Raw genomic sequence first — 24,837 nt, forward strand, 5'->3', positions numbered from 1 at the left:
GGATTGCTCCCCATCCTCACCAGCAATTGGCATTGTCAGGTTTTCTTTGTATTTTAGCCATCCTTTCTAATAGCTAAAAATATGTATTTCTTTGTTTAAAAAAAAAGTGAAAAGGGCTAAATTGTGAATCAGATTTTTATTTTGGATTAAGAGCTGTCAAGCACTCACATCCTAAGAAGGATGCCCAAACCCTGAGGCTTAAGGATGTGAAAGATCAGCTGCCTATGACAGTGCGCACAAATGTCAGTGGAAATTTAACCAGGTTTGTGTTTTAGTAGGGGTGTTATTTTTGTAGTACTCTGGTTACAAAATTCCACAGGTTTTAAGTGGTCTGCCTCAGCCCTATTTTTCCCTTATATAAGCCGGGCTACTTTTAGAGTGCAATTCTGTGGAAAACACGAGGGCTCCCCTCCCGCTGCAACACATTTCTGGCATCATATAGAAAAGCCTACACCTTCCTCTAGGATGCACCGTCTTATCACCTCCCCTCTCTAAAGACCTCACTTTTACACCTACTTTTCGAAATCCCTAAACCCCTTCTTGGTTTATCTTCATTGCTCCTCCTCCAGTATGGGCCTATAGGACTCCCCAGTTCATCTCCCAGATAGGCAGCTGAGAGGTTCACGATCTGAGAGAAATCAAGGATCTCTCAGATGCCAACCCTTCCATCACACCCAACCAGCAGAACCACAGCCTACAAATCAATACTATAATCTACCTTCCCTACTCCTGCAACAGGCAGTTGGCCTTTGCTGAATAATGTTCAACAATCTGGCAAAGGGCGACTGCTATGAAGTCAGCTGGACTCTCCCACAGCTATCAACAAGACACTCAAAAATCTTTATTTTGTTTTCCGTTCCCCTCAGTGCCTAGTCCACATTTGCATCATCCAGTTTAAGCTCTAAGTCCTGTACTCTAACTCAGGGAGCAAACTACCTTGCCTACTTTATCATAAAACAGGACTTAAATGGGACTCCAGCATTCTATATGGTCGTGTTCTGCTCTCCCCTCTCCTATTACAAACTGCTCTGTGTCCATTACATTCTATACCTCTTCCACTATTACTGGAGTAGGGAGTACACACTCCTCTTCTCTTTAAGACTTACCGTTCTGTGCTCCTGAACCACCTTCTGCCCTCTCAGCCTTTACAGTCAGCCTCCCAAGTTGTATTTTCCTCCTCTCCCTCTTCACTTTCCTTCTCCTCAATCTGTAAGGGCGCAGTATCAAAAAACGTATACGCTCTTCACAGAATACAGGATGGCACAAAAGGTTTACAGTTGTGAGTATGCAAAACAGTTCGTTTTTGTATTATTACTTAGTAATTATTGTACTATTTTCCACACAAACAACTGTAAACCTGCTTTTGCCCCACCCTGCATATGCTCTTATGCTATAAATCACTGTCAATAATGCACTGTGGTTGGTGCTGAGCATAAAGAACTTTTTAAATAACCTTTGAAAACAGATCTAGTTACTATTTATTTTACTTGTTAAAATGTTAAATGTTGTATACATTTATTGAGACTCCAAATCTTGGACCAACATCATATTCTCATCCAATTTATATCACTTCAGTTTCACCCATGCAGCCAAACAAAAAGGAGACTCACTTAGAAACGATACAATAGTCTGTAACACGGTACTTCCTAAAGGGAATTTTAGAAATAATTTTGGATTACGTGTATTTTCATCTTACATGCTGACATTAGAAGCTAATTTCCAGGTGCAATGTAACTCTGCTACCAGCCAGCCATTAAAAAATAATTAAAAACCTGCCTTGGCCTCCATCCTCCCACAGGCACTGCCTAATCTCTTTCCTCATCTACATTTCTCAAGAGGAAGCTATATTCACTATCCTCTCTGCTTGGTGCCCCTTCTGTTTATTCTGATTTTTGCCCCCATCACTCAATTCTAACTGTTCTCCCTAAGGTAACAATGATCTGATTTCCAAATTCAGTGGAAAATTTTCAGTGCCTATCTCACTACACCTATCTGTTGCACTTGACCCTAAAGATACTTCCTCGTTTCTGATACACCTCTGCTCAGCTGCTGTAACACCACACTCTCCTCTGTCCAGTTTCCTCTTAACACTCCTTCTTGGGATCCATCCAGTCTTTTAATGGTAGCGTTGCTCAGGGTTCCATCTTTGGCCCACTGCCCTTCTCACTTCATACTCTCTTGTGCACTCCCAGAGTTCCTACTACCACTAAGAGGTGATGCTGAACCTAGTCATGACCTAGATAGATCTCTCCCAAGCTCAGGTCAATTATGGTCCATGCCAACCTTCCTAGGAGAAACTGCCTCACACACTTCCCCTACTGAAAGAAGTAAAGCCCAGACCATCCTTGTGCCAGGAAGATTTTTTATTTGTGGTAACTACCCTCACATACCCCACTACAGCTGATTCAACTAAGGCTAGCACCTGGCATGAATGTCACCAATTCATGCCAAGGCATATAACGAAAAGTTCTGCCTAACTAAGAATGACAATTAGCAATGTTGATTTGATATGTCTCTCAGGAATCTGAAATAGGAAGGAAAGAATAAGCCAGTCAAACAGGAAAAGAGAAGTAAGAAAACCGGAAGTAATGACTGCAGCTGAGTCACCTTAGCAGCAGAATTAAAGTGAAAAGCCAGGAACTCCAGCTGTTGTGATTATTTGGAGCCACCTGAACTTCAGAAGGGCTTGCTTCTTTGGCTTCTTCTGGGTTCCATGAAGTCAGATCGCATGGGTAAGATTCACATTTTTACTTATCTTCAAATGCACTATACTACTTCTAACAATCATTATTAGATTCATGGTTCATTGCAAGAACCAACAGAGAAGAACCCAAGCACCAGCTCTGATTTCTCTCTCCATCATTCCATCACATCCTGTCAGTGTTACTTTAAAATATTACAACTATGCTCGTCTTCACCCCTACCAATGATCAAATTCAGATCCTCATTTCTTACCTGGTCTGCTGCAACAGCCTTCTAAATGAGTTTGCTATTTCCAGTATTGCACCCTTTGAATTTATCTTCCAATTAGTTGTGTAATATGAGAAAAATGAAAATATGAAACAATCACTTTCTATTTGTAATGCCACAAAAGATTTAAGCTCAATAAAATATTATATAAGACCTCTCATGATCTTTTTCTAACTGCTCCTTGTCACACACTTAAATTCCAATAACCCCAAACTGCTTGTAGATCCAAAGATACACAAATAATTCTCTATATTTTTACTTATAATGCCCAGCCCCTCTCTTCTTCCCCTCTAGACTACTCATCTTTTAAGACTGACCACTAGTCTTATCCCCTCTAAAAGCTGTCCCTGACTCACCAACTTCATCCCTTCCAATGTCAACCTGAGGTAGAGCTTCTCCTGTCTTCCACACTACTTTTTATAACACTCCCTTTACTACACTCATGCCCATTGAGCTCTCTGAGTTCAAAGACAGTATCTCATGCATCTGAGTGCCCAGAACCTTATACAACATAAACTCTCATTAAAGGCTGGTGAATAAAGAATAAGAAAGCAGAGAGCAGGGCATATATACAAACTGTCTAGCAGAATATCTGTCCTATAGCAACTGCTCAATAAATTATCATTATTATCTATTTTCTCCAAGTATGATTATTAGATTCACTTGATTCTTTCAATTATTACCTGGTACTTTTAAAGCTAAATTTCCCAAAATTTCAACAGAGAGATCCCTGGGAAAAGCTCGGTTTGGTTTTTAAGTCCCTTGATTGTGAAGAGCAATTTTACATCACTCCCATAATTCTTACGAGACATATGTACTGGCAAGTAAGCAAATATATCCTGAGGTATTTGTTTAACCTTAAGACGTGCAAGAAATCAGATAAGCAATTAAACTTGGGTCTAACAACTGTTGATATTGAGGGGGAGGGGAATTAGGCACACCAAGAGTTCAACCTATTGGGTTAGATACTGTTAATAATGTTTAATTAGAAACTGCAACCCACTATTTGATTGCTTCTTACCATTCCCAACTTACACTTATCTTGTGTTTCTTCTAAGCTGCCCTGAACTAGCACAATCAAGGTTTCTGGACTTTTCCATGGCATTAGTGTGCTCCAGGTAACACTTTTCCCCAGAGGAAATACTTTTAATGTCAACTATTCTTCAAAAGTTCTAAATGTAATCACTGAATTTTGCCTATTTGAGATCATTAAGTCTCATAGCAACTTAAATGGGCAATTTGGTATAATGGAAAGAGTACTAAATTTAGAATAGTGAAAGTTAAGTTTTCAATCCTGGGTTAACCGTGACTGGTAAAATCTAACCTCTAGGTGCTCCCACTTTCTAGATCTAAAATGAGAATTCTACCATCTTGTCCAAATCCACTGGTATCAAAATGCTTTGTAAAGTATCCAAATAATGATAATATTATAATATAAAAACGAAATCTGTAACTGAAACATTGATAGTAATCAAATCCATTGTCAAATTCATGAAAATACTTTAAGTTGAAACAGTTATCTTTATAACTAAGTCCAAACTTGTCACATTTATACTTATTCAAAGCTGACAATAATTGTAAAAATAAAAGGAAAGAAACGCCTGAGTGTTTCAACAGTTGTTGTATGACCACTAAGCAAAAAGGTTTTTTTAATTTTTAACATATAGAATACACACCTGCTATTCCTCTGTAACCTAAACAACTTTTTCTATTTATCTGGTGTTTATCATTAATCCCTTCAAATCATTTAAAAAACCAGACACTGCTTCCAAAAACAGTAACTCCACTTAGAAGAATAACCTCTTAAAAGCAGAACGTGGTCAGAGCACAAGAAACCAAAACATTTCTATTTCAAAGGTAAGGAAAACCCTCATTCTGAAAAACAGCTTTAAAATCCTGTAATATGCAAAAATACTTTGTTAACAGTAGTTTTTAATGTTAAAAGTGTCTCAAAATGCTTAGGTAAAAACAATGCAGCACAATGATAGGTTAAGTAAAACTCACTCTTCTTATTTTGGGACTTCAAAGTTTTATTACCCACTGCCTAGGACACTTCCCCTTTGCTCCCTTCCCGTATTACTGGGACACGGTTGCTCAGTGCTTTTGGTGTGGTCCACTCAGAAGGCACACAGAAAAACAACAGGAAAAATGAAACACCCAACACATTAAAATAACAAGACAAGAGGAAGAAGCAGTAGAAAAGGGCGAAAAGAGACTGTGTTTGCAAACAAGGGCAAAGGGAGAGAGAGACAAAGAGGGGATGGAAGAAAGGGACAGAAAAGCAAAAGGATGACAACAAAATCTGTTCTTCTGTAAATAGTAGTTAATGCTTGTAAAAGGGAGAGAAGTTTCCAGAAAGCGAATCTTAGTATTACACAACAGAAATACAGAGGCCAATAGGAAAAATAATTGAGACAGCAGTGTCATAAATATTCCAAACGCCAACCAATTTCACACAAGCATGTACTTGTCTCTGACCCAAATCATCAATTTTATGTAAAAGGAGTTAGTAAAACTAACCAAGCCATGTCACAATGCTAAATAAACTGTAATCATGAATTTTATATATCACGGAAACTCAGGGCTGGAAATTTCCTTCCCAGCCATCCAGCTCAACTCCCTCATCACTCAAAGGAAGAAACTGAGGCCCTGTTTTGTAACATGCCTAAAATCACGAATGACTGCAGAACTCAGGAAAGCTAGGGCTCTTTGTTCAATAATCCTACATATCTTCCGCCTCTGATTTTCTAAAGCTAATTATTAACCATCAACCATGAATTTAAAATAAAGTTTTGTCAGGTCTAACAAAAAGCTTTCTGGTGGCCAGATCAGAAGTAATTACTTCATAACAGCACTGTTCACACAAATTAGAACACAAAATTAAGAAATAGCCTTCACAGACTATTAACAAAATGCCTGACTTAAGGAAAAACAAAGACTCGATATTTTAAATTTTCAGCCATTAAGATAAAAACATATACAGAAAGTTTCTCTGGATCTATGGATAAAAATATTCAACAAGGCCTATTTTTTGCATGTGATTCTCTGCAGTCAAATCATTTCGTAGATTTGTCGCCATTCTCCTTTCTGATTAAATAGTAACTTATTTGTCAAGGTTCTTCTCAAATTTCAGTCCGGCATGCTTTAAGAATTTAACCACCAGGACTGTTTATACCCTCTATATCTGTGTCACTAGGATCTGATTAGGACCCTCCCTTTGTAGCCAATCAAAACGAGGCTGCTTTGAATGTAAAGCTCCAGGTTTAGGTTTGGGGCCTAAAAAACTGGATTTGTTTCTAAGCAGATATATTGGATTGTTCCTCAACCACCACCCCCCCTCCGACCCCCAAGTAAACTTGAAGCATGGTATTAATTCGGGATACATTTCAAAAATTCCCTTGGCAATTTACTATTTTATATAAAACTGATCTGCTTAAAGCTTTGTTTTAATATAGCAGACACAGATAAGGAAGGAGGGAGACAAGCACAAACCTAAGCCTTTTTTTTTTTTAAACCGCAGGTGTAAAACATAAGCCAATTTTATTTAAAACACCGAATAACATTTTAAAAAATCGTTGTTTTCAATCAGATTTCATATAACAACAACACGTAAATACAGAACGTTTCCAATCAGTAGTGGTAGATTTCTGCTCCCCGAAGAAAACGCGGACTCCTGAGGTTTCACCACTCTTACCCTCCCAGTTGCCTTTAGTAAGAGACACTGATGGCAAACTTGAGCCCCTTGTCCTTTTGTCCCCCTAGACAATCTCTGGCCTAATTTGGACAAAATCCTCCACTAATTACTCCTTCCTCTATATATCCCCGCTCTCCCTTAATGAGAAATTATACCTCTGAATCGTGCCTCTCTTCCCCACCCCACCCCCGCACCCCACGTAAGAAGAGAACGCCTGACCCACCGCCACCTGGAGAACAATGTAACCCAACTCCGAGTCCATGGATTCCTCCATCCAAGCCCTAAGATTTATCTTCAAGGGAAATCAGAAAGCGAGTTGCGTCCTGTCATCCTGGATTCCCTCAAGGTGTTCTCCTCCTGGCCTAGGATTACCCGCTCCATTATGCTGAGGAGCAGTACTCACCTTCCTTTTCCAAGCATCTGGCCCCTCGCCCTCGCACCTTTCACCACGACCCCCAAACCCACCCTTGGAAAAGCAGCAAAGGCAGCGAGTCCCCTCCGAGGGCGCCAGCCCGAGAGGGAGGGGGTCGGGGGCGGGTCAGGAGTTGGCAACAGCGACAGGACACTTTGGATCAGTGGCCCCACTCCCACCGCAGGACACACGCCCAGTACCTTTGTAGTGCACCCGCAGGTTGTTCTGAGAGAGGCCGATGTAACTGAACTTGTCCTTCGGGCTCCAGGACCGAGGCAGCGGCGTCTCCTGTTCGTCCACCGCCGGGTAGAGGCGTTTGAGCCGCCGCTGCAGCTCCTTCTCCTGCTCGTTCAGGGCCGAATCCCCGTGCAGGAAGGGGGCCGCGGCGCTGCTGCCCGCCAGGGCTGGGGCGCCTCCGGCCGAGCCCGGGCCCGCTGTGAGACCCGGGGGCGCGGGGGGCGCGCTGGCGGGGGCGACGACAGAGGCAGGCGGCGGGGGTGGCGGTGGCGGCGGCGGGGCGGCAGTGGCCGGGGGTGGCGGCGGTGGCGGCGGTGGGTGGAGGAGCAGGGCGGCCGCCGCGGCCCCCAAGCCGCCCCCCGCGCCGCCACCGGGGGAGCCGGCGGGAGAGGAGCCGGCGCTGACGGCCGAGGGCGCCGGGAGAACGACTCCGGAGACCGGGGCCACGGCCGCCGGCGGCGGTGGCGGCAGCTGCTGCTGTTGCTGCTGCTGTTGCGGCGACGGCTGCGGCGGCTGCCCGGACATCCCGGCCGCGACTCAGCCTACGATCGCCTCCACCTCTTCTCTCCTTCCTCCTCTGCTTCCCGGGGGCGCTGTCGCTTCGGCCGCCGGCACCAGGCGCCCTGTCCGCCCGCCCCGGAAGCAGGCGGCGGGCCGCGCGCCGAAGGAGAGCGCGACGGTTGGGGGGGCTCAGAGACAGGGAGTGGGCGGCGGGCCCCAGGAGGCCCCGAGAGAACGTTGGCCGGAGAGCGGGCGCGGGCCGAGACGCCGAGAGCGAGAGCGAGGCGGGAGTCGGGCACAGGGGGCGCAGTGGCTGCCGCCGCGACCGCTGCTCTCGCTCTCGCGGCTGTTTCACGGCGGGCGGGCCTGGCCGGCGCGAGACGCTGCGCGCGGGCGGCGCTGGGCGAGGGGGCGGGCACCGAGCGCCGAGTAGCGCGAGGGGCGGGGAAGCGCGAGCGGTGGGGAGCACGCCTGCGAAGCGCCCGGGCCGGGGCGGTGGGGTTGAGGCGAGCAGCCCGATCGGCGGGGACCGCCTCCTCCCCGGCCCGCAGTTAGCTCGCAGATGAGACTGGGGGGGGGGGGCTCTAGACGCACGGTCCCTGCGGAAGTCCCCGCCTTGTCCAGCTAGCCAAACGCCTCCCCGTGCCCATCACCTCCTACTTTACTTCTTTTTGTTGTTGTCGCCCCACCTCCCCACCGTTGGGTTCCCGCTGGAGCAGAGGTGCAGCATCTCGCCCAGGCGAAAGTAATCGAACCCCGCTGGGATCCGCTGCGAGCACCGCCCGCGGACCTTCCCCTGAGCGCTCCGGCTTTGGGAAACCCAAATAGGGTCCGCGAGGTAAGAGGTCTGGAGAGTGCCCACGGGTTCCCCAACACAGGTTTCCGTTGGACGCCTCCCTCTTTATGAACCTACTTCATTTTACAGTATTTAATATCTTAACATTACGTATGAGAGTGGGAACCGTTTCTGGACTTAAAATACTGAGCATTGTATTAATTTTATGAGGACTTAAAGTGAACTTACAGTGGTCGAGGGTGTAACAGGTATACTAAAAAAAAAGTCTGGCATATCTTCAAAAAGCTGTTAGAAGACAAGGTTATAGTGTGTAGTTAGGAAGGGATTCTAGAGGCATCAAAACATTTTATAAGACTCATTAATTTTCATAACAGGCCTCCTTAGGTAGCAAAGAATTGTGCTCATTTTTAAAAGAAGGAAATATTCACTGAGGTCAGCAGAGTCAAAAGGAGGAAGGCCTTCCTACTTTGCACTTGCCAATAGAGTGCTTTGCTTCCCCCACTAATTTGGCACAAGTTGCCAAGTGTTGCTCTCTAACCCGTCCTATCATTACTGTTTTGTTTTCACCACTTCCCTTTGTTTATGTTATCCTTTCCTTAGCGGGCAAAATTGAACTTTACACGTGTAAACTACATGACATAGATTCTGGTATTTTGTTTGCTCTCAAAGATACTATGATGGTAACTGTTTGGCCAAATAAGCAAGGAATGGCTTGCTTGAAAAGGCAATTATTTGTTTCGTTTTGATGAGGATAGGTAAATGGTAATTTAACTGAAGGCCTTCAGCGTCTGGCCAGAACTAATATGGTCATTTAGTCTGATTTCCTCCCTCAATTACCAGATGCCTGGTAATTGACAACCAGATGCCTTGTTCTTTAATAAAAATATTCAATAATTCTAAACTATTGTTTGATGACTTTTTCAAGCCAGTGCACTTTAAATTACAAGATGTCATTGTATTTAACTTGTTCTAAAACTTTCATTTACATTACAGTAGTGAGTCAAATGTAAGCCAATCTTTATTTAAATATTAACTGCCAAGGTAGAAAAAATGGGTCCCATGCCTTACTCACGCTTTCTTGAAATTCTCATTGAGGATTTATTTGTGAAGGTATACTTTTTTTTCTGTCAGCACACCCATTTAGAACTTCGTGTATCCTGGAAATGGTTAAGAGAATAAAAGTATCTGATATTTTGTCAAAGCTTTTTATAGGAGAGACTGGCTTTCTCCAAACAAGCAATCTTTTTTTTTAATTTAATTAATTTTATTTAGTTATTTTTCAAGTACAGTTTTTTTGTCTATTTCTTCCATCCCAGCCTCCCCCGCCCCTTGCTCCCCACCTCCCTCCCATTTCCACTCCCCTTAGTTCTCCTCCCTGTGTCCTTCCTATTTGTTCCTCCAAATCCCTCCCCCTTTTTCCCCTTAACTTCCCTTCCTTCTACCCTCTGGTCACTATCCCCTTGTTCTCTATTTCAGTGTCTTTGTGTTTGTTTTTTTTTCCTGCTTGCTAAACAAGCAATCTTAAGAAATTAATGGTTTCATTCTGGGGAAGGATCCTGTGACATGGACACTTTTTACACTGAAGGTGGTAGAGAACATCGATAACGGTCATTTTAGAAAGCTACATATTTGGTGATGTTTGGAAAGAGAAGATGTTCGTGCCTGTTGACTCACTCCCACCAAAAGAAGCCAAAACCAACTAACAAAGTCGAGTGGAAGAAATTTAGGCCTAAAAATGTTCCACAGGAAGTATTGATAAATGAAGTATGGGAGCAAACTAAATGCTCAGCATGAAGTAAGGAGTTGAAGAAAGCATCATATATGCCTTTCAGTTGAATTGGGACTGCAGGAGCATACATAACACATCTGTTTAATTCCTTTTTTGTTTTTAAACTCATCTCCTCTGGATGGGGGAATTGCCAAAAGATGAGGACAACAAATTAGAAAAAGACACTTCTTCCACCTGATGTAGTATGAGATTGGGCTCAATTGCAGATTCACTGCCTCCAGACCTCTTGCACAGGCACAGGCTGAAATAAATATATGGCCTCTTCAAAAATGGTTCCGCAGACGTGGAAAAGTGATTGAGATGTGCTACATGGAACAAGGGCACACAACAATTATACACTGCCAAAATTGTTACTAAAAAGACATGAAGGAAAATCCCAAATCGTTTTATAATTGGTAATTCTGATACATAATTAGAAGTAAAATTTTATTAAAGCAAAATATAAAACCGGTCCATAGAGATATAAGTGGTAAAAACCTATTGGCCTTGAACTTCACACTCTTTGCACCTGTATTTTCAGCCTTTACCATGTAGTGCTGTAATATGGATATATGTCTATCTGCTGAGGTTCTCAGTAGCCAACAATAGGACACAATTGTAGCTTTCTTTTTTTTTTAAGACTTTATTTATTTGTTTTTAGAGAGAGTGGAAGGGAGGGGGAAAGAGAGGGAGAGAAATATCCATGTGCAAGAGATACATCGATCAGCTGCTTCTCACAAGCCCCTGAGTGGACCTGGGTTACAACCCAGGCCTGTATCCTGACTGGAAATTGAACCTGCAACCTTCCAGTTTGCAGGCTGGCACTCTACCCACTGAGCCACACCAGCTAGGGCACAACTGGGGCTTTCTTAAGCAGCAGGATCTTATTGGAAAGATACTGGATGACTCTCAAAATTGGCCAGGAGGCTGGACATGCAGCCCACCTTCAAGGAAAGAGGATAATACAAGGGCATGAATACCAGAAGGTGGGGATCTTGTGGCTCTCTTTGAAAGCTGCATATCACTAGGTCATTGCAACTTCTGGTGAATCTAGGGAGACTGCACTTGCCACACACATCAAATGCAGCTGTAGACTAGGGAGTAGCAAACTTTTTTTATAATGGGTCAGTAGGAAATATTTTAGGCCCTACAGGCCAAATGGTGCCTGTCACAACTACTCAACTTTGCTACTATAGATGAAAAGTAGCCACAGACAATCTATAAACCAATAGATGTGTTTATGTTTTAATAAAGTTTTATTATTAAAAAAAAAAAAGGCAGCAGGCTAGCTTTGGCCTACTGTAGTTCCTGTTCTAGTACATTTTATCAGTATTCCTTATACACTGTTCTCAAAGCTAAATGACAAGACAAAGTCACTGGCAATGAAATCCCAGGACTCAGTTAATTCACTTTATTATCAACAATGCATGCTGTACCTTAGAGTCCTGGATGAGCTTCTATGCCATATGTGCATGGAACCAGGATATTTTGGCAGCTAATGTGTGGTAAATTGAAATGGAAGGCAAACAGCCAAACAATGCTAACTATAGCAGGATGGTGTCCAAAATGGGAGTAGTGCTCTGTCAGCAATTACTAAGCACCTATTGGAACCCTGTGTTAGGTTCTGGGCATGGAGTAAGCAAAAGAGGGAAGAAGGATTACAAAGATGAACAAGGCAGTATGAAACCCATTATTGCAGTGAATGAAGTAGATTTGGAGAGGCAAAGTTGGGACATGTGAATTAGAACATGCTTCTCAAACCTGATGTAGGGATTTGCTGAGTGGGACCCAGGATTCTGCATTACTAACAGGCTTCCAGGTCATGCCAATGCTGCTGGTTCTCAGACCATCCTTTGACTAGTAAGGACTTAGAGAAACAAAGGCTTCAGAGAGTCCAAAGCCAGGTTGACAAAGTCACATGAGGGAGGACTTCTCATATTGTCTTGGCCAGACTGGGAAGGTGGTGCTGGCTCTAACCATAGAACCAAGAGAGAATAGTTCTAGGGCTTTAGGATTCAGAGTGAAAAGAATCTGTAGACTCACCTGGGATAACACAAGTGCATTATTTCATTACTTCATGTTCATGTGTGAATGAAATGATTACAGTTCAGTGTTCATTAATAAAATATTTGGGGAAAAAAGTACATTTAGAGGAAAGTTTGCTTTGTTAATATGTTCTACAAGAATTTGAACAAAAATTGCAATTTTGGCTTAATCTGAGCTAACAATTATTTAGCAAATGTGTCTATCAATCTCCTGATTTTCCTCTTAATTTTTTCTTTTTCTAGCCCACTGTAACTCATTTGTCAAAGCTCATTTTTTCTTTCTTACTGATTTTTATGTTCCTTCTTTTCAGTTTTCTTATAGCAATATCAAAAGTGCATTCAGCCCTGGCTGGTGTGGCTCAGTAGATTGGGTGCCAGCCTGCAAACCAAAGAATTACTGGTTTGATTCCCAGTCAGGGCACATGCCTGGGTTCCATGCCGGGGCCCCAGTTGGGGACATATGAGAGGCAACCACACATTGATGTTTCTCTCCCTCTCTTTCTCCCTTTCTTCCCCTCTGCCTAAAAATAAATAAATAAAATCTTTTTTAAAAAGAGAAAAAAGTGCATTCAAAATGGAGCCACAGCAGAGAGCAGAGAGCAGAAACTCACTTCCTTTGCACTGTGTCCCTCAGTGTTGCCGGGGAGGCATGAGGAGGATCTTGACGGAATCACAGAATGCAAAGGCTGCCCGCAGTTTCCTGGGTTCCACTCAATGGCCTACTGGTCTGGGAAACGGCCACGGGTTCAGTGCATTCTATAGTGTGCAGGCAGTCAAGGTCATGGCTTTTTAGTCTCTTTGGACTGTTACAACAAAATACCACCGACTGGATAGTTTATAGACCACTTTTATTTCTCACAGATCTGGAGACTTAGGGAGTCCAAGATCAAGGCGGCACCAGCTTCAGTGTCTGGTGAGAATCTGCTTCCTGGTTCTTAAAGGGCTATCTTCTCACTGGGGTCCCTCTGGGGTCTCCTTTACAAGGGCACCAATCTCATTCATGAGGGCTCCACCTTCATGACCTAATCACCCCCAAAGGCCCCACCTCCCAGTACCGTCACACTGGGGATCAGGTTTCTATATATGGATTTGGGGTGGGGGGACACAAACTTTCAGTCTTTAGCAACAAAATTAGGGAAGAAACAGGGAAAAAGGGAAAGATGAAAATAGACAAAAGAGGAGAAAGTAAAAAAAGATATGTCCTTAAAGGATAATAATAATTAGTTTCCCAAAGTGCCAGACATCATTGTGGGCTATGTAACTTGCCTACCCACCAGGTTTAGCCCCCTATTCCTGAGATGTAGGCTGCATTTTCGGTCATGATGTATTGAGTCCCTACTACAGGCAATACACAGTGCTAGGCAGCAGGTGGACATTGAAAAAAGAGAGAGAGAGTAACCAAGGTCTTCACCCTCAAGGAGTTCAGAGGTTTCTGGAGAAGAACATTATTTGCACAACCAGTTTTTCCAGGTAGCATGTGAAAAGTACTATAATAGAAACAAAAGACCCATGCTATTTTCCTAATATTTCAGGAAAAGTAATTCTCCAGGATAACCCATTGTCATAAGTAAAATAAGTTTGTTTTCAGTTTAAGTTTCTTTGTACCTCGTTTGCAACGTGGAGCTACAGTGCACACACACACACACACACACACACACACACACACACACACACACATCTGCATGTATAATCACTGTGGTCCTCACAGAGGCGCAAAGTCTATCTACAACCAAAGTAAGTAGATTAAAAATGTAATTTAGTGAGACAGCTCGTGTCACAATTCACTTTCTTTCATCATGGCTATAGCATTTTATGCTTGCTTATTAATATTTTAAACATTTTTGTTTGTTTTCCTTAGGTGCCTTTCAAGAGTTGCAAGGAAAAATATGCCCAGTAATTGGAGGCTTTTTCAAATCGTCATATTTCAAAGGTGTCAGAACATCTGTATTCTAAAAAGCAGTTGTTTCAAAGACTTCTTTAGTATTTTTCTGCTTTAACCTGCAATTAGTTTATCTTACAGATATTTAACTTAGAAATAGCTATCATATTTAAGGAGGAATGGCATCGGCTATGGACTTACTGATCTGTCTCCTAACATCACCAGCATTCTTAATCCCTCACGTGACTTACGCTGCTGTCTATCAGAAATCTCATAGATGAACAGTTGAGTTTTGGCATTCTTAACAGGCCTAAAGCACTTCTGTAGCACAGTACGCCACCCCAACATATTCTGTAAGTATATTGAAAATCTGCATGATAAGAAAAGCAGCTGAGCCCCCCACACTGACATGGGGGCTCGGCTGCTGAGTGAGTGACCAAGTGCGTATTGCCATGTAGTGCACTGACTTCATCACGTGTGATGCAGTTCCTGCTTGGCAAAATCATGAGCCAAAATTATGGCATGAACCTTCTGGCCTCCTTCTAAATAGTCACTACTGGGTATTCAATGTAAGTATAAGTGTGCAAGTACTGCCCCGATTAGATTCTTCCAAAGTGCCTATCACTCTTTATCTTGGTGTGGTTGTATAAGCACACACATAGGATAGGGCCAAAAATGACTCCCCAAATATCCACTGCAAGCCTGTGAATGTGACCTTATTTGGAAATAAGGTCTTTGCAAATGTGATGCAATTAAAGATCTCAAAAGAGCTAATCCTGAATTATCCCAGTGTACCCAAAATCCAATGGCAAGTCCTTACAAAGAGAGGCAGAGGGAGATTTGATACAGACCAATGAGGATGAGGCGCACAGAGAGGAGCAGACCATGTAAAGGTGGAGCAGAGAGAGATGCATCCACAAGCCAAGGAGTGCCAACATCCGCCAGAAGCTGAAAGAGGCAAAGAGTGGATTCTCCCCCACAACTGGAGGGAGTGCAGCTCCGTCAGCACCTGGATCTCGGACTTCTGACCTCCAAAACAATTAGAGAGTAAACTGTTGTTTTATGTCACCAATTTGTGGTAATTTTTATGGCAAGCACAGAATACTAATGCACACATACACTTTTTTAGATTATGGGGGAAAAGTTGTACAAAGTTGTTAAGAAGATTAAGTATACTGTGCATTGTGGAAGCAAGAGTGATGTATTAACACATCTCCCTGATCAAATTACAATGCTTCTTATTTGTCCTTTTTTGGGGGTAAGATTCAGAGCTCATGAATCATGTAAGTTGTATACATCCAAACTGGGTTTACTACCTTGTCTTCATAATTCTGTGTGTGTGTGTGTGTGTGTGTGTGTGTGTGTGTGTGTGTGTGTGTGTGTGTTTCTGTCTCTCTCTTCATCTCTCTCTGGGTTCTGACCACAGTTTAGTAAAGGAAGGAGTTAATAGCAGTCTGGTTTGATGGAAAAATAATTTTATCACTGGGGTATGAGCTAAAATGGCTTTTCTATTGAGCAGAAGCCATAGATGCCATGAAACTGCCTTAAGAATATTATTAGAGGGCCACCTTGGCTACCACAGCTCAGGGCTGTTACTTTTTAACCATTAGATGCCTAATGCCACGTGTATTATGCTTTAACAACCATTTAAAAATCTGATTCCATAAAGATAACTTTGTAGGATGGTTTAGGTATCTCACATCAGGTTTCCTAGCAGCAGAGACTGAGATGGAGTTTCTGATGCAAGGGGTTGTTTTTTTAAAGCGAGTCCTCTCAAGTGAAATCCGTGAGGGAATAAGGGAAGCAGGATAGTGCAGAGGAAGAAACCGGGTATAAAGGTGAGGGTTCAGTGAAGACTGACTGCAACCTGACCCCACAGGGAACTCTGGAGTATGTGTGGCACTGCAGAAAAGGCTCAGCTTAGGCATGAGTCCAGGATTTTTATAACCTGTATTAACCATTCATTCACTGTAGACCACCTGCTCCCCTAGGGGAGCACACTATCCTGAGCATCTGGGGAAGGAGACTCATTTCACACAAGAGTGGTTCCCTGGAGAAAGGTGTGGCCTGAGCCATTGGCACCAACACTCACGGCAGCCGGAGATGGGTGCGCTGGTGGGAACTGATCGGGACACCAATGGCATCGAGGGATGCACGGGCTTTGCTTCAAATGGCATTTCTAGTCACACAGCTGGTCATTTCAGTGAATGCCTCTGCTATAAGAGAAGTTCGAAAGAAAAAGAACATGTTTGCATTACTGAAGAGTGCTGGAATTTCACAAATCTTGGATATCATATTATGAAGATATAATCAGCAAATTCTTGCAAATTTTCATAGGCATAATCTGGGGACAGTGTCTTTTGTAAAGAAATCATTCTAGCACATGTTTGTAAACAGGAGCACAGTCACAAGTTTGGCTGTGCTGCCATGTCCTGCTCAGAGCTGGCCTCCATCCTGTTTATTTTCATAATCTATCTGTCTTTTCCCACTCTCTGTCAACCCCTTGTCTGTGTCAGTATGGTTTACTTGCGTCTGTAAGGTTATGGTAAGTACAGGTCACAGCTATTTATTGTTCCCTATGTAGCATGTTGCACAATTATCTGCTTGATAACTGCTTCCTGTTGATGATGCCCTGTAGTACCTGGCTATTTGCTTTTTGATGATGCCAGTGATGTTCTGCTTAATAATTGCCCAGGCTTTAAACATCTGACTCAGGCATCATCCTAAGCAGGACATTCAGATACCTCCAAGAGCCAGAGAGATAATGTAAAAGAGTGAACCAGGTATATATAACACAACAGAGAGCTGTGGGAGCTTGGAAAGACTGGAGAGTGTAAAGGATTTCAAATCGAGGTGTTTGAAACAGTACATGGGTCAACCAACACACTTCTGTGGGTCAGATCTAGCTAATGAGTCACTAGCTAGTGACCCAAAGGTTAGTCTGAACTCAGAGCTGAAAATTGAGGCCAATTACAGATGTCCTGGATATGCTTTGCTGTCTTACATCTCTGCCTGGCTCACTAAGGAGCCCCAAACTGTTGTTGTTTGCCTCTGCCCACTGTGGGTGATTGGAAGCACCAGATATTTTCAGTCATGCTGCTGTGCCTGTAGAACCAGACCTGGAATTCTCAAGCTACTTCCTGGCTTGCCAGGGAAAGCTGAGTCTCGGGTGGCCCATTGCTTAATAAGATCACAAGAAAAACCTTAAAGCCCACTTCCTATTCTAGTACCCTGTATCTAGTAGGCACTCCTTAAATACTTCCTCATGCTACAAACAAGCTAATTTCATAATGCTTGACTCCAGGTCTTTTATAACCCACCCTGTAGTTTTCATTCTAAGAATGCTGTTTTTCACACTTTGATTAGGATGCCAAGATTACATGTATGAATAGCATGTCGATGAAGATGTGGAGAAATTGGAATCTTCGCACACTGCTGGCGGAATGCAAAGTGGGGCAGCCACTGTGAAAAACAGTATGGTGGTTCCTCAAAAAATTAAACATAGCTCTTCCACTATATGACCAATTTTACTCCTCAGCACATTCCCAAGAGGAATGTAAACGTGTCCACAGAAAACAAATGGCATGTCCACATGTCTAAGCAAAAACTTGTTCATAGAGGCATTACTAATAATAGTCAAAAGGTGGAAACAATTCAGATATATACCAATGGTGAATGGATAAATAAAATGTGATATGACCATACAATGGAATAGCATTCCTTGATTAAAAAAAAGACTGAAATACTGATAGAGGCTACCACATGGATGAACGGACCTTCATGATCCCTTTTACTGGTAAATAAAGCGTCCAGAGTAGTCCAATCCATAGAGACAGAAAGTAAACTAGCGGTTGCCAGGAGCCGAGGGGAGGAAGGAATGGGAAGAACTGCTAATAGTATAGTGATTCTTTTTGGAGTGATGAAAATGTTCTAAAATGCATTGTGATGATGTTTGTGCAACTTTTGAATACACCAAAACCCACTGAATTGTATACTTTAAATGGATGAATTATGTGCTCTGTGAATTATATCTCAATAAAGCTGTTATTAAAAACAGATTATATGTACTATGGATGTTTTTGTCATAGCCACCAAATACTGTGTACGAGAATCTACTACAGTATAACTTTCAATGCTTTGCTCACTGTGTGGTACATAGTAGGTGGTAAATAGATGTTTGTTGAATGAATGTTGAATAGATTTTTAAGAAACTAGAATATTCAGTGAATTACGGTGGAGGAGTCTGGTCATTTTAACTTTCTAAATTTCTGGAGGATACCCTGAAAATCTGTGGATTTTTTTTCCTACAGGAAAGAACCTAGCATGAAACCTGGCATATGACATGCTGTCAATAAAATGCAGCTCCTTTCTTCGGAACAGTTTTAAAATTTACTATTCCAGGTTCTTAGTATCAATTTTTCAGCTTTATAATGGACCATCAACAGAAAATAGAGGTAGTGATTCAAAAAAAACAATATTACTTGTGCTCAGCAGTGGGAGTTACCCTCAGCTAAGCAATGGCTTTTCGAATTCTGTGTTTAGGATAGATGGACTAATACAGTGGCTCTCAAACCTAAAAGCACTTCCGATTCACCTGAAGGAGACAGATCCAGGGCGGGACCCTAGAATTTACATTTCTACAAATTCCTGGGTAGTGCTTATGTTTCCAGTATGGGCACCACTCTAAGAAATGCTGAACTCAAATTTCTTCTTAACTTTTTTAAGATTTTGAAATAATCACAAAGTTGTAGGAAAGTTGGAAAAACAGTACAAAGAACTTTTAAGTTATTGAGCTATTTGAGAGTAAGTTGCTGACACAACGCCCTTCACATTCCAATACTTGAGGGTGGAATTCCTAAAAAGACATTCTTCTGTGTAACCAAAGTATGACCCCATGATCAGGAAAGGAACACTAATGCATCGTTGTCATCTAATCTTCACACCCTGCTCAAAGTTTGCAAATTGCCCCAATAACATTGTTTACAGCCAAAGGATCCAGTTCAAAACCACGCATTGCATTTGGTTGTCCAGTGTCCATCACCCTGGAACAGTGTCTAGTCTTTCCCGGACTTCCGGGACCCTGACACTTCTGAAGATCACTTTTGAAGGCCAGTTATTTTTGAGTGTCCCCAGTTTGGATTTGTCTGATGTTTTCTCATGAGTAGATTCAGGTCTCACATCTTGGGTAGGAATGTTATATGAATGTCTCTCTGTTCTTCTCGAAGCATCCTATCAGGTGCTGCATGATTGCAATGTATCCCATGAATGATGATGTTAACCTTGATCACTTAATAAAGGTGACATCTGCCAGGCTAATCCACTATGAAGTTACTCTTTTTCCTTAATAAATCTTTTGTGGAGAAGTATTTTGAAATGATGCGAATATCTCATTTCTTTGTAAACTTGCAATTCAGTCATTTGATTATTTTTTCTTCATATTTCTATGGACTCATGGCTTCCTGTTTTCTTCAATAAACTATAATGCCCTACTATAGTAATTTATTTTATGCTGAACTTATTTCAGATTTGACCTGCGGGAGCCCTGGGTTTCTACTGTGTGTTCTTCCGACATGTCCCATCCTTCTCTGAGCACATCCTGACCTTCCGGCACAACAAATGCTCTAGGTTCATCCTGTCCTTTCTGTGCTGCAGCCCCAGAGTCTGTCACTTCTCTAAGGAGCTGTGGCTCCTTTTAGTTGAAAATGACATTGGAACCTTCTCAGTGAGAGCTGAGATATACATACTCACACATACACATGCATACTACATATGTATTGCTGGGGAAAAATTACCACAAATTAGTAGCTTAAGACAACACACACTTACTAATGGTTTTGGAGGTCAGGAGTCCTGGCATGTCTTAGCTGGCTCCTCTGCTTCAGGGTCTCACAAAGCATGAGCTGAGGCTGTGGTTTTATCTCCAGGCTCAACTGGGAAAAGACCCACTTCCAAGCTCCTGTGGGGACAGAGTTCAGTTCCTTGTGGCTGTTAGCTGGAGGTCACCCTCAGTTCCTTGCCATGTGGACTCTCTGGAGCGCACCTCACAACACAGCAGCTCGCTTTACCAGAACCACCAAGGAAGAGCATCCCCAAGCAAGACAGATTCATAATCTTATGTAAGATAATACAGAAATGGCATCCTACTATCTTTGCTTTATATGCTGTTATTTAGAAGCAAGTCATATAGCCTGCCACGCTGGAGGAGAAAGAATTACACATGGGCATGAATACTAGGAGTGAAAATCATCAGTGCGCATCGTAGGAGTGTCTTACTGAAGTCATCTTTCCAAGTGGCAGAGGCAGGGGAGCCCCGGGCTTCCAAAGTGAATAATCGGGAGCATCTTTGAGTTGGTCTGCTGCAATACATACATGCATATGTACATCTATATTTATAATTCCAGCCTCTATCTTCTCTGTCGTCTATCATCTTTCCATCTTGAAAACCATGGTTCACACGAATGCATCTAATTTCAGTCTAACACCATAGTGTTCATTTTAGTTCCCTCCATTTCCATATTTGTAACTCCCTTCTCTGACAGTGAAAAATCTCACGTATTTACTTATTTGATCAGTTTCCTATCCTCACTACCACCCCTCTCCTCTTACAGATGCTTTTGTCTCCGCTCAGGTTCTGATGTCTCGTGTCACGAGGACACCTCAGTCAGCATGCTCCAACTCTGACGCACAGGGAACCATGGCTCAGGGGGACATGCCCTCATCCTCATGGACTGTGGGTCCTCTTTACCTTGCTGGGGTTCTGACACACTGCAGCTAACCCTCTCTCACCACACCATGAATGTTCGCCTTACTCTGCCCAGTCTCATAGCTGAGGGCTAAATCATTTGGGAAGAAGGGAAGGGAAAAAAAGGAAAAGAGCACATTTCTCTTTAATGATTCCATTTTTTCTCATTTAATACAACTCACCTCCCTTCCCCCAAAAGATGAGAGAATGGGTACAAAACATTCCCTGAACAGATAGTATAAAATACAAGTGGCTATTCTATAAATTTGCATCCTACTAGCTGGAGTTGGAAGAACTCAAATGTGTGAAGCAGCAGAAAAAAAATATAAAGGAAGGACCAAGGGGAACATGCACAGACAGCCTTCATCTGCCTCTGTGCTTTGCTGGAGCTCATCTGTGTTCCAGTCTGAAATGCCCACTTTTCTGTTCTTTACAGTAGTTTGATTTCTCACTTCATTCAAGGGCCAGCTCATGAGGTGCCTTTTTCCACAGAAGACCCTCACTATCATTAACCCAGCCATTTTATCCCCTTTAAATTCTAATCCATACTCAACCCATCTTTGTAACCACATTCTAAGGCTTGATTCTCTGTGGCTTTGTATTGATCTCTAGCCCTTTTATGTATGGACGTCTTTTCTCCTGAACTAGATGGTAAGTTCCTTAAAGATATATGTCATTGTATCTCTCCTGTGCTTGTTGAGTGACTTAAACCAGCCACTCGTGTGGGGACATGATATTGAAGTAGAGAGGGATCTTTTTCAGGGGGTGGCCACTAGTTATTTTGTCTCTTGTTCTCTTGTTTAGTTCAGTCTCTTGACTGAAGGCAAGCATAGCATTGAAGTGTTCAATAAATGTGGACTGAATTATAATTTAGCATATACAATTACCACATCCTCTCCAGAGTACACGAACCCTGGAAACTACACGTGTCTTATTTCACCTACCCCAAATGGGTGGGCCATGCCATGGAAATAAAACTGTAGGAATAGCTTTATTTATACCCCTGTTTTTCCTCACTGTGTATGTAATAACAGCCCCATGCTTTGGAGGAGTCTCACTGAATGTGGATTCACAGTTATATTTACAAACCATTAAAAGAGTAGAGTTAGAGATTAAGATCATCTTGTGACACAGAGTGAGTTAAGAAAGGCAGCATCTTTTCCTGCAATAAGAAAATAATAATTCCCTAGTGTGAGATATACCTTCAGTCTTTTATTGTGTTACAGACAAGGGGTTTAAGGAAGTTGCTTCTCATGGATCCTTCAAAGCTATTCAGTGGATGGGACTACACATGATTTGAATTTCAGACTTATTTATAACAACAAGTCAGAAGTTTGTCTTATAATGAAATCTCTAGTAACTGTGCAGAGGGTGGATATTAGTCATCATCAGAGAAATGCTAACAAGTTTGACCCACATCATTAAACAGCATCAGATCTAGAAAATCCTGACTTTGTGACTCATATACCTTCCAAGAGTCCTTGAGGATACTATTTTTTTTTCTTGTGTTCATGACAAATGACAAAATAGTGGCTTTGGGTTGTACATCCCATGCTGTCATTTTAAGGGATATTTTTCAAGCGTCTCCTAATCACTTTGATCTGAAACCCAGCTCGTCCAAACAGATCCAGGCTCAACGTCACACAGTCACACCATGCAGTACGCCCGTCCCGCCGCCACTGGCGTGAGAGCTCCAGTCCTACTCCACTGACCCGAGCTCCTTTAAGGGGTGGAAGCAGGCAGGAATGCGTGCGGGCTGCCAAAACAGCACGTGCGCCTGGCGGAGAGGATCCCGGACTTGAGCACGTGAAGGGAGGGAGGCAAAATGTAAATAGTGCTCTTGCTTCTTGGCAAAAACAAGGGACAAAAGATGTCTCACAGGAGAAAGAAAAGGGATTTTCAGATGTGACAGTGAGGATCCATTTTTAGAGGATTTTCCCCAATGAATTAAAAAGTGTGTTCTGCCTTTTAGAGAAACAGAACATTTGCGTTCTGTAAAGTAATTAGATACACATGTGTACACACACACAGTTGCCCATTGGGTTGGCTGGGGAACATCTGACCCTAGCCCTGGAGCACTCTGACTTTTGTTACGTGTGCCAGGGATCACGGAGGTTGCCCCCCAGCCCCCCCTTTCTTCTGTGCCAGGGAAAGGCTGCAGCATTTTAGGATAGGGTTCGCTCTGTAAGGAACTCTTTCTTGCCATTTCTTGTCCTCCTTGTCCTTTGTTTGCCTAACTGTCATTCTAAACCAACATGTCCTCGGGATGAGGAAGAGACCCCGTGAAGCAGGAGGCCGGATGATAGCAGGCAGTGTAAATCTACTCAGACACACAAGCTGTTGAAAACATTCCCTGTCTGAGAAATTGAGCAAAAAACGAGAAGCTTTTGCTCAAGACAGGTTCTGTGGTGAATTTTTTGTTTAGCAAACACCCAATTACTTTGGCTGTGTTTCTGAATCTTCAGTTATTCAATTTGCTTAAGTTCCACCTGCATTAATCAGAATGTTGTTGAAAACCGCAGAAAATGGTTGCTTTTTCATTTGCCGGAATAGCAGGTGGTGGAATGGGCAGGGGCTTTGCGGGTCACACCTAACCATCATCTACTTGTGCCCCTAACAGCAGGCTGGTCAATTAGCCTCTGTGACCTTCAGTGTCTGCATCTGCAAGATGGGGTCACTCGTCCGACCGCACAGAATACTCTGCAGTACTCAGGACAGGGCTGACCCACGGTGGGCACTCAGGGAATGAAAGCGGCGGCGGCTTCGGTTACCTGCAGAGTCCGAGGCCTGTGGAGCTTGCAGGTCCCAGAAGGGCAGCGGGAGGGAGACGACCGCCCGCTGCGCAGATTCGGGGTTCAGAGGGCGGAGTGTGCAGGAAGGGTCACCGAGAAAACGTCCTTCTGAATCCACTGGAGACACAGGACAAGTGTTGTGTGATTCCACTTCTGTAAGGGACCTCGTTCACAGTGGGGAGTCACACTTTAGCGGGTATCGTTTTCGGTTCCGGACGACGGAAAATTTCCTGAGATGAACGGTGGTGATGGCTGCACACCAGTGTGAATGGGTGCAACGTCTCCGGAATGGAGAAATTGGTGAGCTTTTATATTGTGTCCACTTTGCCACAATTTAAAAAAATCCTTTGGAATGAAGCCAATCGAGTTAAAACCAATGGTGGAATACTACATGGCTGTTGGGGTGAATGGGGCAGATTTTATCCTCCTGACCTCGGAAGAGGCCTGGGATGGACCGTTAAGTGAACAAAGCACGTGGCGAGCGTGTGTGTAGCCTAATGCGAGGTGGGGTTTTTTTCTGCTTGAGCTGCTTTACATTGATTAATGAATCTTATCTTCACAATACCCTTGTACAGTAGTGTCATTACCCCATTTTTCAGATGAGGAAACTAAGAGGTTAAGTTTCTTGCCCCGAGACAATGATCTAAATAAGTGGTAGAGCGAGAATTTTGATCCAGCTCCAAAGTCTGAGTTCTAAACTCTGCAGCATGGGCTTCACCTGGGAGCGTTTTAGGTCTGCAGCTCCCCTGGCCCCATCCCAGACCCACTAGGTCAGAATCTGCAGGGTAAGAAGATGCTTGGGGGGGTTCTTGTACACATAGAGGCCGGGAAGACTGGAGCCCAAACCACTACACCACACTTGAAACCAAATTTGTAAGAATAATACCAAACATTAATATATGCATATGAAAACCTTACTTGAAATTCTATGGACCATTTTTTTTTAACTGAGCAGTATATTCTGGAAACTAGACCAAAATATTATGTACTGAATTGGCCAT

The 24,837-nt window shown here is 43.0% G+C and overlaps 1 protein-coding gene across 2 annotated transcripts in view; it reads right to left on the reverse strand.

The window, feature by feature from the left end:
• RANBP9 (RAN binding protein 9) overlaps positions 1-7,933 on the reverse strand; it is an 84,392-nt gene extending 76,459 nt beyond the window's left edge. For both annotated transcript variants that reach the window (XM_037147929.2, XM_053668204.1), the window contains exon 1: positions 7,277-7,933. In XM_037147929.2, coding sequence (XP_037003824.2) covers positions 7,277-7,838 — 562 coding nt within the window. In that variant the 5' untranslated portion in view covers positions 7,839-7,933. The remainder of the gene's footprint in view (positions 1-7,276) is intronic.
• Between the last annotated feature and the right edge of the window lie 16,904 nt (positions 7,934-24,837).

The sequence above is a fragment of the Artibeus jamaicensis genome, unplaced genomic scaffold (genome assembly GCF_021234435.1).
Source record: "Artibeus jamaicensis isolate MK-2021 breed Jamaican fruit bat unplaced genomic scaffold, CSHL_Jam_final contig_482, whole genome shotgun sequence".
Classification (NCBI taxonomy): Eukaryota; Metazoa; Chordata; class Mammalia; order Chiroptera; family Phyllostomidae; genus Artibeus; species Artibeus jamaicensis.